This window comes from Hydractinia symbiolongicarpus, chromosome 10 (assembly GCF_029227915.1).
Source record: "Hydractinia symbiolongicarpus strain clone_291-10 chromosome 10, HSymV2.1, whole genome shotgun sequence".
NCBI classification, from domain to species: domain Eukaryota; kingdom Metazoa; phylum Cnidaria; class Hydrozoa; order Anthoathecata; family Hydractiniidae; genus Hydractinia; species Hydractinia symbiolongicarpus.
The window spans coordinates 14365863-14384426 of NC_079884.1; the positions used below are offsets into that span (position 1 = coordinate 14365863).

Consider the following 18564-nt stretch of genomic DNA (forward strand, 5'->3'; position numbering starts at 1 on the left):
TATGAAAGTTCAAGAGCTAAGCTTGGTACATGAAAAGTTGGCAGTCAAAAGAGAAGGAAACTTTATTTTTGGTAGCTAGTTACATAACAAGTTATAATATTGTCTTAAAAATATCACAGTGCTGATCAAAGAGGAATTGCTAGCATGTCATTGAAGATTTATATAGCTACTAGTAATAATGTAGCTCATTAAACACAAGTAAAGAACACAATGTTTTTTTTTTAAACTAATAGTTTCATGCTCATTAAACAGATACCTATTAGCTATAATATTAAAAAATAATTCCAAAATTTCTTATTTCGTGTTGGCTAGAAACTTTATTTAACTAACCAGGGCTAAGCTACCTACATTTTTTTTACACCAAATTAAAAATTGTCAAAGCTGGCTGCATCTGTCTCGATGTAGTTTTTGTTAGCTAGGGGGTCACACTTGGTCACTCATATATCGTAGCCTTATTCATACATGAATCAGATATATAAGTGGGCAAGTGCCCAGATGCTAAAAATAGGAACATAAAAACTCATTTCTAATATCACTCAAATTCAAAAAACATCAAACAGTGCAGTTTGAACACCAACTTAGTCCTAAAAATTGATACGCCTCAATTTTGCATTGGAATAACCAAAATGGCCACAGATGCTTAATTTTTCAAATTATAATAACTTTACTCACTTTACTTTTAAGGGAATCCCAGTAATAAAATTAAAGCAACAACGCAAATGGTAAACAAGTCGGACTTATTTGAGAGCAGCAGTTTATCTATTCCAGCCGTAGAATATCATCTGGCTCATGTCCAATAAACTGTGGGTTATATCCCGCCCCACATAGGGTCATTATCCACTAAGACAGAAGCTTTAAACACTCTTTGTTGGTTACTCTTGGTGAAAAATGACAGGTATATCCATAAGAATTACTAAGCACGTAAATTTAAATCACACCGAAAAGTTAAGTACAATTTTTTTATAAAAAACGTTTTCTTCATCGTGCTAGCTAGCTATACTTGGGAGTAGGTATCCTCAACTTGTCCTTCAAAACTTTTGTATACGGTTCAGATTTTGTGGCTAGCTATATCTTCAATAATTCATGCTTGAATGTTCAAACAAAATTAATTAGAAGACAGAACAACTGATAAACACTAAGAAACCTAGTTAAAACTAAAGACAAAATAGATATAATAGCAGTTAGGTATAAAAAATGATTGATACATAGCCAGACGCCCTGGGCTTGATTAGAGTTAGAAAAATGTCTGTTGAACTATTTCGTCGAAATTGGTAAAAAATAAAATCGTGTAGCAGCAAAAAATGACACAGGTTTCTTTTCCAACACCAGTCTTTTCGTGTCTTTTCCTTATTTCAATTTCTACGAGCTTCTAATATTTGAATATTTGCTTATCTTTACTTTCTGAACAAGACGAACAACAAACTAAGTAAACGGACAAAAACGACAACAAATCAATCAATCTATGTCTCAATTGATCAACTTGTTTCCATTTAATCAAAAGAATACGATCATGTAAAAATAAATCTTAGTTGAAAAACCTATCGACGACGTCATCAATTTACTAGATTACTTTAACTCACGTAAAATCCCGCCCCTGCACAGTAATCGCTCAATAACTGACCTATTACTTGAGGTTAAAAGAATCGCAGATAATTGAATGGTTTCAAGCGTCTATTTCATTTGCTATTTGCTGTTTATAAATTTATTTATTTTTCTTTTCTTTTTGTTGCCTGGGGTATGTATCCTATGAGAATACAGCTATTCTTATGTTAATTATGAATGGTGAAATTCTCATTAATAAGGTTAAAAAATTTTCAAACTATTTAAAAGCTTCAGCAAGTTTAATCTGACAACAATCTTTGTACGTCAAGATGTTTTCACTCCGCTATTTTTATTTGTTATTTACGTGCATCCATGTATCAGCAAGTCATTTGTTGAGACAAACAAGAGCCAGATCAGCAGTCTTTCATATGGTGTTTAAATACAAGGATACGAAATTAAATATCGCGCCAATAAAAACGATAACTGGTGTGCCACTGGAGGAAGATTGCTGCAACCATTGTTTAGCAACGCATGGATGCTTGTCTGTAAATTATGAACGTGAGAGAACAAAACGTTGTGAATTGCTGCCAGAGGATCGGGATACAAGAAACGAAACAGATTTTGTTTCTGAAAGATACTTTCGTTACTACGATACGGTAAGCGGATTTTTGTAGCTTATCTTCTGTAATAATGGTTTTCTTTATTGATTTCTGTTAGTTAAAAAAATTATACTTTCTTTTACCTAGCTAGTTATAGCAGGGTGGCGACATAGGCATTCTACTGGTCAACTCTGTTTTACACTCAATAGTATTATAATTTAAAATATTGGATGTTAAATATATCTTCACATCACCCGCTTACTCGTTTTTTTATGAAAAAAGGTTTTTTCCATTTTGAAGATGAAACTTGTCGCCCAAAAATCTCTCCCTATGAAGGTATTTCTTGTAAATGTAGATTTTCGTTTGTCAAACTATATTCTTTTACAGCGTAACACAAGAGTAAATTAAATTACTTCTTGTATTAACTCATTTCAAACCCTCTCCTTAAACCTATTGTACGCCTATGACATAAATTATGGGATACGTCTTCGTAATAGTTCTAGTCCAGGCCGGATCACGTGAAATTAAAATAACTTTAAATTAATTGATTTATTTTTGAAAAAACTTAGGGAAAGATTTCGCGAGAAAATATGGCGAGTGGAAGTAGTTGCTGCAGTGATGATTTAGAAATTTTCAATTGTAGAAGCCTTTAAGTTTACCGTTTAATTTTTAGGATAGTATCCTATAAACTATACAAAGATGTTAGATTTATTTCCTTGCATTCTAGCAACTATCCCTAATAATGAAAAACATTAGGCTTGTTACCTAGACAACAAAAACATACAAATCAATGGATGCTGATTTATTTATTTATTTATAAGTAAGTCAAAACTATCCGCAATTCAAGAAAAATATTATTTATTTATGTTTTGTTACTTATTCAATCGATATTTGTTAAATAGCATCTGAATGGCCACTTCAATTTTGCACTTAAGTATTAATAGTCCTAAAAAGAAAGTCATAGCTTATTATATCGCGCTGCTGTGTTTTGACAACATAAACGGGGTCATCTACGAAAATAAAAACGTTATTAATTCTTTATTTTGCATGTGCAGGTTAGCACAAAAAGCCTAAAAAATGTTGTTCGGACTCAACAAAACCATTTTGATATTCTGTGTAAAACATCCGATTTTTGTTACAGTTAAAATGTAGAAACATTACTGATCAAAGCTTGTTAAAAGTGTTAATAATTATTTTTCTAAATCTCAGCATTTCGTTAGATTCTTGTTGCCAGTTTTTTTGCCGGTTTAACAATTCTTGCAGTTTTGAAATTATCCATATTTGTTTTGTTTTTTTGCGTCTCGTTTCATTTAATCCTGGTGGAAGGTTAATTTTTCGTAATCAATTTTTGGTGAGTTTTTTCAATTTGCCACGCTTTCCTGAACTACTCAAACCAACACCTTTGCAGATGTCTCGTGTTCCAATTTTTGATAAACGTCTCTAACTAGGAAAGAAACCGCACAGTGCATTTATAGACACATTGCTCAGATTATTTTCCTTTGACGTGCCGCAGGATTTATTCAAACATCTCAAAGGCAGTTGAGTGTTGGAAAATTAATTTTGACATTCTTGAAATACAAGGCAACCTGCTACTGAAATGTCTTTCAAAAAGGCTTGATTAGGATAGCTTTTGCTTGAGAATGAGATTGATCAAGACATGGCATGTTTAAGATTTGAACAAGACGTACCAATAATACCCTTAGTGGCTACATCTTGGTAATTTGTGGTTTGCCACCTAACAGTGCTGGATAAGATTGTAAGTCGAGACAGTAAATTCTACTTAATAATACTGACATCCAGAATGTTGTATTCGCATTCCGTAGGCATGATTACACCCGGTAATAAAAATCATTATGGATGTTTGAAAGCGAGCGATATAACAAGCCTGTAATTTCCTTACGTATAGCTATCACCTGTTTTTTAGATTGTTCGGGATTTATGCAATGAAAAAGACTCGTGTTACCCATGCTCTTGCTGGTCCGCAGAATTTTATCGATCCCCGTGTATTTGCAGGAAATGTATGTGCTTACAATTCTATTTTTCCTTATTTCTATATATACAATTTAACACTTGCAAACAAACATATATAAACGAATAAAAAAGACACAGAGATCAAAAGAAAAAAAAAAGAAAATCATACTTTTTAAATGTTTATATTTAAAATTTTAGTGCATGGAAAAATGATACCGCATTCACCAGCTTGGGTTACTTTCATTGCAATCAACAATTATGAGCTTACTTTTTTTGGTGTTGACCAAGAAGGTAGAATTGTGGCTTCTCCTGCAACTCATCCATCCAATGGTACCTATGTGGTTGTTACAAACCATGATGTACAAGATATAAAGTATAGCAAAGACAACAAGATTCATGCACGCGGCTTTGGTGGCGTAATTCATACGTGGTCATCTGGTTGGAATACAGAGAATCTTTCTGGAGCATCGTTTGATTATACCGATGAACATATTCTCGTTATTCATTTAACAACTTTCGAACTTTACTTAAAACCAATAAGTGATGGTAAGTCTACGTTGTTCTAAAACATTTTTTCTAAAAAATAACAACAAAAATGTTATGCTGTGATTTTAGTTAAACTTATTAGAATCGATGTCAGCTAGATTTACAAGTTACAGACAAGCAAATTATGTATAATACGTACTTTTTACCATCCCCATCGGTTTGTTTTCGATTACCTTTGCTAGATTAAACTCTTTTATTCTCTTGTGAGAAGTTTTATTTCCGTTACAAAAGCAAAAGTGAGATTAATTTTTACATTGTGTGCCACTTCTTTTTTTCATTTAATCTTATACTAGTCGAGATGAATGTGAGAAATTTCACCTTGGCAGGAGAACAATGAAAAGATCGGCAATTTGAAAATTGATGAGATCAGCAATGACCTGCAATACACCACAAATAAATTTGAGAAATTTGTTTCCCATTGCTGACTCCTTGAGTAAACTTGAAATTTTAATCAAGAAAATTTATAGCATCATGTGTTTTAACGAATGATAGTAGAGGTATTACGGTTTGAAGCATTTTTTATGCGGTCATTAACCCGTCGATTTTAAAACGGGTGAGTTGAGCTAAAAATGGCAGCACTACAAAAGACAAGCTGTATATGGATCAGCTACATCAAATAAAAATGAACATGTCAACTTTCGGCGTTACAGAATTGTCGATTAATTTAAAAAATTATTTCTTATCGATCTAATTATGCATAATTAACACAATGACGTAGCAATGACTTCTTCTTTTGCCAACAACAAATAAGTATGTTCCTTCTTACTCGCATGTTAACGGAATTTTCACACCTTATTTGTCATGACCAAGAAAACTTTTTTGTATTTTTTTCCTTTGTAATTTCGTTCTTCCAAGCGTAAATTTTGTTGTGATAAAATTATAATAACAAACGAACATGTAATGTAGCAAGTATTGTATTATCTTTACTTACGAATTTATTCGTAGTAGTTTAGAAGCGGAAAATAAAAAAAATCAGTTCGTCGTGATATTATGCTTTTTTGCTATGTTTTGCTATGTTGATCCGCTTTTTTCTTGTAATTTATTACTTACAGCATAAAGAGAAAGTTATTTAAGTCTAAACAGAAGAGGGAATAGCGCAGTGGTAGCCATAAAAACTTCCAGTCCACACTCTTTTGCAATTTCAATACATTGTTAATAGTCAACTGAAAAACATTTATTGACCGCAAAACTATCACTTGCCAGTATTGTAGTATTGTAGTATCTCTGCCAGTATTGTAGCATTGTAGTATCTCTGCCAGTATTGTAGCATTGTAAAACACAGCAAACTTTAAATCAACCGATTTGATATTTAAAATCATGTGCCACAGCTGTTTGTCTCACCTTTAAATCTCTAATCTATCTGACTTGTTTCACAAATCCAATTAGAAGTCTGTCTATGGTGTTCAAATACATAGATTAGAAGTAAAAAGTCTATGTGCAAAGCAAATGAAATTGACCCAATGCAATTGTATATTTCTGATAATTTTATTACTGTTCTTTATTAGGTTCCTTGACAAAAGTAGCTATGGGCGCGATCTCTAGAGTTCAGGAATATGGCAAGTATTGGTATGCAATTGGTAAGGATTGCAAATGCATCATGAGACACGAGACTACTCCTTCTCCTACTGTAAATAAATGGGAAATGCTAACAACAAATCCAGGATCTTCTATTGAGTTTAAAGTTGCATTTAACGATATTATTTATTCGTTACACGAAGATCAGAAAATATACGAATGGTATGGCAATGAGAACAGATGGATTATGATATATCAAGGTCCCTGCATTCATTTTGATGTTCATCATCTTATTTTTTGCGTAACACCAAACCATGAAGTACATTCGAGTATGTTTTAACGTTGTTTTTCTTTTATATGATTGTTGCTTTTAACAATGCAGACTTTCTATAGGGAAAGTTTGTAGAAAAAGATAACCGCATGCTTGTATTGCCATCTGAGTACTTATTGTTATATTTCAACACCTGAAACAATGCAAAGAGATTTAAATATCAACCACTTGGAATCCATAATTGTGTGCATATAGATCGAGTTAAATGACTTCTTTTAATAAAACTTCACACATCGACATTTTACAGACCTCCTCACCTTTATCTAAATAGTAAAATACTGTTACGGTGTCCCTGGGTCTCCAATGTTCAAAAATGGGGGAGAAAGGAAGGGGAAAATTTGAGATACATTTTTCCATAATATTATGCATAGGTTTGCATTTATGCTTGCATATAGCAATTACACTAATGTTGTTAAAACATCAAAGAATGTTTTTGTCATTTGATTATTGTAAAATATTCACGAATAATGCACATATAAAACAGTACTCCGTCTTGATACAGGTTCAAAATAAAACACTCACAACACAATTTTTCTTTTTAGATTATGGAGAATATGTACCACGTCCAAATATTCACATTCCTTTAAAAACCCTTAATCACTCAAGCATGACAACACAGTACGGTAGAGGAATGGATATTAATGGTGATACCGAAATATTCTTAAATATGGTGGATAACAATATCGCTTTAGATCAGTTTGGGAAAGGTTACGTTCTGCAAAAAGGAGACGGAGAAGACGTTCAGTTTGGAAATTTCGAGAACACAGTTCTTCAGTATGATTCTTTACTTGTAATGTCTCTTAAAATTAATGAGTTGAAAATTGCTTTAAGTTAGAATGTTTGTTAAAGTAAAGCTTATTTTCAACCTGGCGTTAATTAGTGTTTAGCAGGTGTTAATTGAAGTTAATTTTTTACCGACCAATAAAAACGTCAGAGCGCACTTGTCCCCAGTCCTATTAGCGCGCTTTTCAATATCAAATTTTTATGATATTTTAACACGAGGTAGCGTGAACATATTATGTATAAACAAATTGAACGTATGTGTGCCAAAGTCATTTTTACAAACATGAATTTTAAAACAACAGACAAATGATATTATCCTCAAAAAAATTACATATTAATTCTTGCAGAAGAAAGTAAAGTTGCTTACTTAACAAAAAAAATTCATTTACCTAAAAACTTGGCTGCTTTCTGTTTGTTTTTGTTTTGTTTTTTCAACCTTTTTTTAATTTGTTATCCATGAATGATTTCCTCCGATACATATTCTTTTTAACAAAAATAACAAATTCCGCGTTAATTTTATTTGTAACTGAAACGTACTTGCGCTAAATACTCATTATGATTAACCTGAGGTCACACATCAGAGCAATTTAACGCCAGATTGAAACCAATCTTAAAAAAAAGATGTAAATAAATATGTTTTTTTTTATTTACATCACCAAACATTTACAACCTTATTACAAATTTGACTCTTTTATAAAAGGCGCTGAAGCTGAAGGGATTGTATTGATCACTCATTGCATATGGTAAAATAGGCTTTCTTAAATTGAATTATTAGATCTGGTTGTAGCATTCTTATCATAAAACTTTCGTTTCCTTTAAACATTGCGATCCTTTTAGAAACTCAGAAACAGGTATATGGTATGTCGCAAACTTAATGAAGCGCGCAAGCTATGACGTTGCTATAGCCTACAGTCAAACGGCTTTTTGGTTGTTTCGCAAAATAAGTTCCTAAGAAATTTCAAAAATTAATCGTAAGAGACATCAGGATGAGCACTTATTAAAGATAAACCATGTCGTACATCAAACGATGGATTAAATGAAAACACAGGCAACAGCCCGTCATTACTCCATTCCGTTCAAACAGACACCCATCAATTACATTGTGCAAAACAGGATGAGGGCTTAGTACAGGCTAAATACAGATAAACCATGTCGAACAACACGTTAGGTGTAGCTTTTTAACGTTATTGATATTTTGGTTCATATAACAACACAGGAAACAGCCAGTCATTATACCGTCTAGCTAAACAATCACACTGCCATTTTGGTTATCAATTTAAATATAAGCACATCTTGAAGCTTATTGTTACAAAATTAATTTGGGGAAATAATAATTTATATTGCAGAAAAAAATGTAGCTACCTAACTGCATTTATCATAAAGATATTTTGAAAATGTACTTGTAGTCAACTGTACTTGGATACTTTTGCCTTTCAAGCAGAGGTAGCAAACCCACTACTTTAAAATTAATTTTTTTAAGATTTATGTGCAAAAAATGTGACAATACGTTTATCTTAAGTATGGAAAAACATAAAATAAAATTCAAAATAGCCACAACGTCATTAGATCATCCACAAGCATGCTGTCGTTGCTAAGATTTCAAGTAGAACTTGTTACGAGAACGGATTACAAGGAGTACGAGGGGTCATATTCAAAATAGAGTACTCAAATTTTACTACTTTAAATTATTGATTTTTGTTTTTTAATTCGTATTAATCTTTTCAACAACCTTGACCATTTGTTTTTAAGTATTTAATGCAACACAATAAAATGATAAAATATAATAAAATTAAATAAATTGAGCCCCCGCTTTCTCAATGACTTCGCGACAAGATCTAAGCAACCTGATTCTGCGGTATCATTTTGCGACCAAAGACAGACGACCCTTAATATTATAGTGTTTTTTCCCCTTATTTTCTCTCATGACATAGAAAATGTATATTTACTTTTCCATCTCTTTAGATTTCCGTTTAAATCACGCCTTGAAAGCCGCCCAACATATTTCACGTTGTCCTTGTGGTTCAGGGCTACGCAACAAACATTTAATGAAAGAAAATCGATCATTTGTACTTTCAATCAAGCCGGTATGTATCTCGATATTATTCACCACTACGTTGGTACATAAAGTTTCCTTGATTTGGAGCATTCGTTCGTTTGTTCGTTCGTTCGTTTTGTATGTTAGAATTTGTTCACAAGAACATACGCACAAAGAAACTCACTTAACTTACAAGAAAAGAAAATTACCAAATAACTAGCTAGTTAAACCCACTGACAATACCTTTTTCAATTTTAATCACAAAACGGCTTGTTGTTAATTTCATTAGAGAAACCAAAAAAGGACGTTTTAAACGAAATAGACAGCAACAATAGCATTGTTTAATTTCCAGTGATATTTTCCATGAATTAATTTAAAGAATAAAGGAATTACATTCCCGGTGGATTTAAAACCGGTCACGCTAAATTTAAATTAACACATGATACAACAAAATACAATTACCACCTAATCAATTCGCTTTGCGTAATCGCATGATTTGTTTTAGCTAATTAAAAATGTAAACGAAACACAAAATATAGTCTTTAGGAGATGTCTTTATGAAACTTTTTGTTACTGAGGATACACAAAGCCTATTTCTAATCATCAACGCATTGCAAACCAATAAAAACTTAAGCCTCGCTTGCCTAGCATTTGCAACAGGTGATGCTAGACTAATTATTAAAAATCGTGTTTATTACTTTTTACAAACGCAAGACTGAAATATAATGTAATATAAAAGTTACATCATTTTTTTAAGTAAATAAGGTTTCTAATAAAAGTTAAAAGTTGTACCAGTAAAAGCATGTTTTAATAACACAATATCCCTGCATAAGAGCTAGTTTATGTCAATAAAATATATACAGCATTGAGAAAACACTTAAAGCATTGAAGATAAGAAATTCATTAAGACAACAAAAGGTTGACTTTGCAATTTAGGTAGCATAACTAATGCTTGGTGCTTGTTTTACAGAGGAAAAATTAAACAGAGTGGCTAAATTGTAGAACCCTACTGTTTAGTCACTGAGCAGTGAGCTCAATAATAATATGCATGTTTTATTTAAACTGGTAGCCGAATTGTTATTTTGTGCCAAGGACACCTGTAAAAGGATGACAGGGAGATATATCATGGGCGAAAATCTAAAGATATCTGGGATAGTCAACCGTTGTTTTATGGGTTGAAGGCTATTCCAATAGAACACCCTTTGAGACATGGTCTGCAGAACATTTCTACAATTCTGAGCAATTTCAGAATATTGTAATGTGGTGTTGTATATATTCCCAAGATCTTTTGCACAAATCGACAGGCAAAATAAACATGCGATAAGCCGTAGACCAACCAGCCTATTACAAACTTTAATTTTCAGTGAAGGCTTAATTTGATCTTAAAATTAAAATCTAGTTTTTGCATGCAGATTATAATTTATATTATACATCAGTGAAAAAATGCTACTAGATACTTTTTAAACATAACTTGACCTGTCAGGGTGAACTGATAATTACCTTTAACTTTAGTTAGCCATTACAGGATAATTATGCGATACATGCAGTAAAATGAGCTGCTTGTGCGGTTAATTATACGGTAGAGATCTGATTTGCTTAAATTTCTGTACTTTTCTTCGATATCGATATTCCAATAGTCATCTACCTAGTTCCACAGCATGTTATGCTTCAATAAAAAGCAAAAAAAGAACAAGAAACGACTGCGCGTGAAAGATATTTATTTTTAAACTCATATATACCGGCTAATTAACCGTCTAAATTCAGACTTTGCTTTCATCACAACAAAAATGACAGCTGTTACTGTATAATTAGCCATATAAATTTTAACCGCCCCGCGAAAATAATTAGAAGCGATAAATTACAAACTTTTGAGCACGGTCAACCCGCGTTAATAATTAAAGGCAAATAAACTAATCCGCTCAAAATAAGAAACGTTTTTTTGAATTTTTTTTTTTCAAAATAATTGTTTTACAAAGCTTTTTCTTCTTGTTCTTGTTTCCCTTCGTTGCACGTTCCCTTGCATCTTGTACTCATTAAGATCCGCAATGGAGCACTTTACCAAAAATGTATGGAAAAATCACAGGACGAGCTTGACATGGACGAAGACGATAATGATGATCCCTTTGCTTGATCTCAGTATCATAATATATCGAAATATATATATATGTTCATTTAATCTAAACCACTGCTTGTTTTTTTTAAAAAAAAATACGACCCGCGTTAATAATTTGAAGCGATGAATTACAAACTTTTGGCAATTTTTGTCCGTCAGCGTTAATTAGAAGCAGCGTTAAATTAGAATAATTACAGTATTACATTGCAAAAATTAGGCCTTTGGAAAAGATACATTTCTTTTCTGGGAAAAGATAATTACAATACCTTATCGGTAAAAAGAAAGTCGGCAAAAAGTGACTAAATTTTGGCTAGGTGACTAATATTTTTTGCCGACTAAAATTTTTATCGACTTTTTTATTACCGACCAAACTTTTTTGACGACATTTTTTTTTTCTGACCTAACTTTTTTTTAGACTTTTTTTCCGACCATTTTTTTTCCGATTTTTCTTCCTTGTTTCCAACTTTCATCAGTTTTATGCAATTATTCTTTATCAGTGACTAAATCCAATAACTTACATGGCAAAAACTGACTAAATTCAAAAATTTTGTCGGCAAAAAGTGACTAAATTTTGTCCAAGTGGCTAACATTTTTTCCGAATATTTACTTTTGCTGACTAATTTTTTGGCCGACTTTTTTTTACCGATAAGGTATGCATTTGTTTTCAGAGCAAAAAAGCAGCTAACATTTTACAGCAAAGGTTATCTTATGTGTTTCTATAATTTTTATAACTTTTCCGTTTCTTTGTTTGACACAAAATCTAGCAAAATTGGAGAACGAAAATCAAAAAATTCTAATACGAGCTTAGTAAAAAATTTTGAGCAATGAGCAATGTTACGTGTACTCTCATAAACCATTCTGGCTATTAGCCTGCATTTCATTGTTTTCGAATCTGGTGAATCGAACAAAACTTAGTTTAATCGAACCAAAACATAACGTAACGGACAACATTGTTTCTCAGGAGCTTTTCTCTTGCCGTTTTAATTTACCGTGCCGTTCGCTTAATTCACATTCACAAAACAGGGAAAACAAAATTATTATTTTCAAAGTTCGAATATTTGACTCTCCGAGTTAGATTATAAAGAAACTAAATAAACATACAAAAAGGAGGTGTTTAACTTTTACAATAACAAATTTGACGTTCCTCTCCTAACAACAAATGTTGCAGTTTAGATTTTTCCCAACGCTTATTGTTTTTGTTCACATTGTGCAATCTGTAAAATAGGTAACAAAGAAATAAAAAACAGGTTCGGACGTTTCGTTTACACAAAAACTTCAAGTCAATACGCTTGATGTGTAAAGATGATTTTCATCTGCACTGTTTATTTGCATCACAAAAGTCGAGAGAAAGTCGTTAAACATTTTAATTCATTTATCTAGCTAATTCAGACTTATCAGAAATTACAAAAGCTATAAAACCAAATTATAAAGCTAGCTAGCTATCTTTCTTGGTTTGTGTCTTAAGTAGAACATTTGAGCTAAAGTTGTCTTTGTGCAAGGGTTAAATAAACTTTATTTAAACTGCTAACCTTGACATTGATTTTGAAATGCTATATAATTCCAATCATTTGTTGTTCTTTATGATGTATTGCATAAGCTGTTATTGTTACCTAACACAAACTTAACTTACATAACTCATATGAACAACGCAAAAAAAAAATTCAGTTTGTTTTGTTTCTTTAGTTTTATTCGAATTATATTTTCGAATGAGACGGTGTTATTAAAAAAAGCGACCACGAGGAGCGTAGAGCAAACAGGAAAAAATTGAGATAACCGAGACTGAGGGAATTTGACTTATCGAGTGAAAAAAGTGACATTTTCGTCAAATTTTTTTTAAAAAATTGATTTTTTAAATGCCAAATGAGCTCTGCAAGTGCAACTGTTGTGACTAATTTTGTTTAGGTATTGGAATAGTACTAGACCCCGTCGATGAAACTTATGCAGAAATACAAGCGATAGTAAGCGGAACAGCTGATGAAGTAAATGTTGTGAAGTCAAAATCAAAGGCTTTCTTCTTTTCTTGGACGCATGTTGTGATTTCCTGGGATCTTCCTAGTAAGTTTTTTATCATATCAAGCATAAATTAACTGAACATCTCCCATGTCTTTATCAGTTCTTTACTATTTTAGAAAGATGTCTAAAACTATTTCTGAATGGAATTCGCGAAGCAACTTCATGCACAGGATATTCAGTAACTAGAACTATCGGTCCTTCGTCACTTCGGTCAGATATTAAAAGCATTTACATAAGCGACATTGCCATTTGGTATGCGTTATTGCTTGATCAGCAGATTTTTCAGCTTTATCAATCAGGTATACTGTTCTTTTTAAACTTACTAATTTTCAACACAAATTGCACTGTAATCATGCAGAGTTAACCCAAATTAAAGTCATTGTATTGAGATGACCTGTCTTTCTTGTAGCTCCGTATTACATAATCAAAATAGCGCAATACTTGCTTAACATCAATAAATGGACATAAATTTCTAATATTAGGCACTTATTTATGTATCTGAGCTTGTATCGCGTTTTCAACAACGTTTCTTAAAACTTATAATATCTGAGAAAATGGATATTAAATTGGTTTTTTGAAAAACTAAGGCTTGGTTAAAGATATAACCAAATATGATTTTCACCAATGCACTTTGACTATGCTACTGATTTTAATTTATCTGTTGTCTTTTAAATCTGTTAAAAAATGGGCAATATGTTTATAATTGCATAAGAAACGATATATACAAAATGGAGCACGCAACATTAACTCAAAAAATATACTTAAGCAAATATACTTTCTTGTGCCTTAAAATCTAAAAGAAGAATAACACGTAATTTGTTGTGTCTTTGTCTTCCCAAAAATTTGTCAGCTCTATCTATTTAAACTGTAAGTCTCAACCGAGTTACTTTAAACCGATTTACTTTTTTTGTTTAAATCCATACCATAAATTAAAAATAGTACTCGTTACACTACATAATAACTTTTGAGTATTCTTGCCTTTTTCACCTAAAAAAGCAGTCGGCTAATCTACAACTGTTTAATAAGTGGCAAAATGCTTGTTTCAAGAGTATATACTTCAAGGGTTATGTTTCATTATGGAAAAAAATAAGAATAGCTATTTGAAAATAAAAAATTACCTCAAATTAGCATTGCTACAAATCACTGCAACTAATTTTCTGAAAAACAAGGCGGGTTCTACATCCTTGCCTAGAACACGTAATAAACTGCACTCTAACGTCCGTCTTTTTATAAGACCAAAGTTACACATATGCTTGACTCAATATAAACAAAGAAGGAAAGATGTAACACAACACACGTCTTCTGCATTTAGTGCCTTTATGATACCGGTTTGACATGTTGTCATCACATTATAGATTACGTTGCTCCTGGATGGCGGAAAAAATTCAATTTTACCTCAGTGACAGAATCTTCATGTGAACAGTTGAGGAGGCAGAGACCCTACATAACGTCCGGTTACTACTGGATTAAATTAAATGGCGAAATGATAAGTGTGTATTGTGACATGGTGACAGATGGAGGTAGGGTATTCACAACCGTTTACCTTTTACTAAATCGGTTTTAGGTTGGGTAAAGAGCTACTTTCCAGAAAAAAATCAATTTAGACACCTTTTGCCATCAGCATTTTCAGAAAAATAAGTTTTTGTATATAAGCCTGCAAATATTTATTGTATTTTTTAATGAGCGGGCTATGATTGTTTTAAACAACTTTTTTCACGCAAGTGTATAGGTAGTACACACTAGAACCAAACTTCCTCCATAACAATATAAAATTATTTTACAGCATTCCTCTAAAAAAACCCTTCATTTTTAGTCAATAACAGCAGATTTTTCTTCTACAAAAGTGAGACGACGTTCGTTTAAACTTATTCCGACGGACTCGCGTAGTACGCTAAAGATATAGTCCTATTTGTTTAATTCTTTCAAAAGGATGTAGTTCATAAGCACAGTTAATGTTTTAACTAGAAAACATAATGACGGACAAAAGTTACCTTTCAAATTTTCAATTGGGAATTTTTCGCGCATTTTTCGATGTACAATTGTCGTAAAATTGTCAAGATCTATGCCATATGTGGCAACAAATAGCATTATGCGGCATAGATATTTAGCAGTGACAGATTACACATGAATAAAGTTCTATTCTCCTTTGCTCATTTTATTTTTAATGCCAAATATTGTGTTCGTCTATTGTGTTCGAATAAGACGTTTAAAAAAACTTGGCTAAATGTCTGTGGGTAGTAAAAATATTTCTCGGCCATGGCTTCAGCGTTACTTGTTATCATTTTTAATTTAATTTTTTATCCTGTTTTCTTTGTAGGTGGCTGGACACAAATAACACATTTAGACAATTCATTGCATGCTAATGAAATTGGCGAAATTACTCAAATCGGTAACGTGGTCCTGAAAAATTTCGTTCTCACATTGAATGGTTTGTCAGCATTAAGGCAAAGAGTGGATTTCAAGCAACTGAGATTACGTTGTAGTAAACCAACAGATCATGGCAGAACAATTGACATAGCAACAACAACGTCATCTGTATTGGATTATTTTACTGGTGCGACTGACGAGAGACCTTACGCATGCGGTGGATTTTACCCGTTAGAAGAAGATGACTCGATAATGTCTCAAAGATGTGAAGAATGGAAAGACGGTAAGTTTGGTCATGCAGTTGCGCTTGACTTAAGTGCACGTTTCAAAAATGTGCTAATGGTTATACCGCATACAGCAAATTTCAACTGGGAAACCAACCGCTGTGATGACTCTTCAGGTGGTCCAGGCATTTACCAGTACTACGTGCGCTAATTCTAATGAGATATCAAAATGAATTGAACAACATATAATAATCCCAATTAACATAATGTTTGTTTATAATATTCTCAATGTTGGAGAAAGTGTCGCTGCTTGCTATGAGGTGTTGAATAATCTACAAGTGACAATGAATTAAAGGCTGACTTATACGTGAGAGTAATTATGAAAAATATTAGTCATTTTTAGCATTTTGAGCAGTTTTCTATTATTCTTTTGTGTATATAGTTAAAAAATTTAAAAAGAAAAATAGTTGACATGCGCCATATTATGCTCGAGATGAATGAAGACAAATCAGTTTGAGGTAATTTACTCAATAAGAATATTCAACAATATGGTGTGACGTAATTTCGTATGTCGGATTGTTTAAAAATATGTTAAAATATTGTTTATACACTCTGCAAATTATTTTTCAACGCCTTTTATTCTGTATTACTATGATATAATATTATTCTTTTATTGATATTCTTCGTTTAAAAATAATTGAAAAAAGTAGTACTCTTCATGAATATTCTTACGTAAAAGTTCTGCTCAACGGTTTAATTTTTTTTGAAATATGAGCTTCTCATGTAGTTGCCCGTTTTGTATTATTTTTAATTTCTTTGTCATAAAGAATGCAATATGAGATGATTTTTAGTGTGTTAGAACATCTCTTGCAGGAAATACTTATTTCTCTTTAATTTTTGCAACAGGATAAACTAGTTTCATTCCTATTTTATTTAAGAAAGCAATTGCAAGAGGCAATGTGTTTAAGGCTAACTAATCGTAAGCAAATTCTGGCTACTTTAACCAATGTTGTTAGCGCACTGAAGTTTATGTTTTCAGATAATGCGAGAATTTCCTGCTTTTCTACATAATTTTTACTTCAGAGCACAACCATGTTATAATACTTAAATTGTTTTCACTCTGAAAATATCGTTAAAATTGGTAAAAGGTCAATCCAAATGTTCAGTTTGACATTTTAATTAATCCAAAGCATATCGTCAAGTATTTTCCTTATTTAATTATAAATTTGTGTAATCCATCTATTGGTTAGTTTCTTATGTTTTTGAAATTTAATTTTTTTTAGTATCTTATCCGTCCGATTTTATATGCACCTTATATTCGCTGATAATTCTTTTTTCAGGTTTTTTTTTTTTAATTATATTTATCAAAATTTTAACCACATGTAAAATTTCACGTTACGAATGACTATTTCGAATAAGACATAGACAATGTCGTTTAACCTGTGTTGCACACAAACATCACATATTTTTAAAAACTTAGTTTCGATCATTTATGTAGCTATAGAAAATTATATATAGAGTACGTAGAAATGTTTCTGTTTTAAATTTTATGCACTTACATAGTAATTCATTTGACTTAGCTTTAATATTTAGGTAGGTATAGTAAATTGTATATATTAGTTTATAGGAATGTTATTGTTTTTAATCACACAATGACCTATTTTTTCTAGTTTGGCGCTTCTTCTACAGTGCAAATTATATCGTAATTGCATTTAACTGCACTCTTTAAGGAGCGCCAATAATTAAAAAATATATATGATGTTATAAATTCAAACTCAACTCATTATTTTTTTTATTTTTTTCTAAATGGAACATCCTGTTAATTGTTAATCATGATTAAGATTAATAATAAAAAGGTCATAAAACAATAAGGCTCATTAAATCTGAACAAGAGAAATAAAAACAGAAATTGACATCCTGTGCTACTCTTACAAAAATAGTTCATTGTGTGATTAGCTCGTAATCGAACGTTTACTCGTGCAATTGGAAATAATCGAAATCGTATTTTTTTTCTTTTTAAATTTATCTTCATCCTCACGGACTCGGAATATTAAAAAAAATACTCGTTCGATTATTTCCTGATTGCGCTCGTAAACGTGCGATTACATATACAAATTTAATGTATTTACATGGTAATTTTAATTAATTCAATATTAACGCGAACAGACAACTGTTTTAAAATTTCACTACACTGTTGTTATTTTGGAACAATGAAATAAAATCTATATTATTTCATTATTTACGACGATGCGCACTTTTTTGTAATTTATATATTGCTAATTATACTGGAGAGAAAAAAAGAAGCACAAAATATGGACTTGTTCGAGGACGTTGTAACTTAATCTAGATCGCCGTAAATTTACAAAATGTCTCAAGTTAAATAGACATTAGCAGCGTCCTTAAAACAGGTGTTTCTCTATTGCCAGAAACGTAGCACAGGTTTTCAGTTGGAGAGGCAAAACTGCTTATTTAGAGACCTTTTTTTCGTTGTTGGGTCTTTCCTTCATTTGCATTGGTAATAAAAT

The 18564-nt window shown here is 31.8% G+C and overlaps 1 protein-coding gene across 1 annotated transcript; it reads left to right on the plus strand.

Annotated features, from left to right (window-relative positions):
* Nucleotides 1–1142: 1142 nt before the first annotated feature.
* On the plus strand, nucleotides 1143–17910 carry LOC130612137 (uncharacterized). The gene is made up of 10 exons (XM_057433428.1): nucleotides 1143–2198; nucleotides 4066–4159; nucleotides 4311–4658; nucleotides 6164–6502; nucleotides 7047–7278; nucleotides 9250–9371; nucleotides 13338–13490; nucleotides 13565–13747; nucleotides 14804–14968; nucleotides 15766–17910. Exons 1-10 carry the CDS (start codon nucleotides 1872–1874, stop codon nucleotides 16248–16250), a joined length of 2448 nt encoding a protein of 815 aa, XP_057289411.1. The 5' UTR covers nucleotides 1143–1871; the 3' UTR covers nucleotides 16251–17910.
* The last annotated feature ends 654 nt before the right edge of the window (nucleotides 17911–18564 follow it).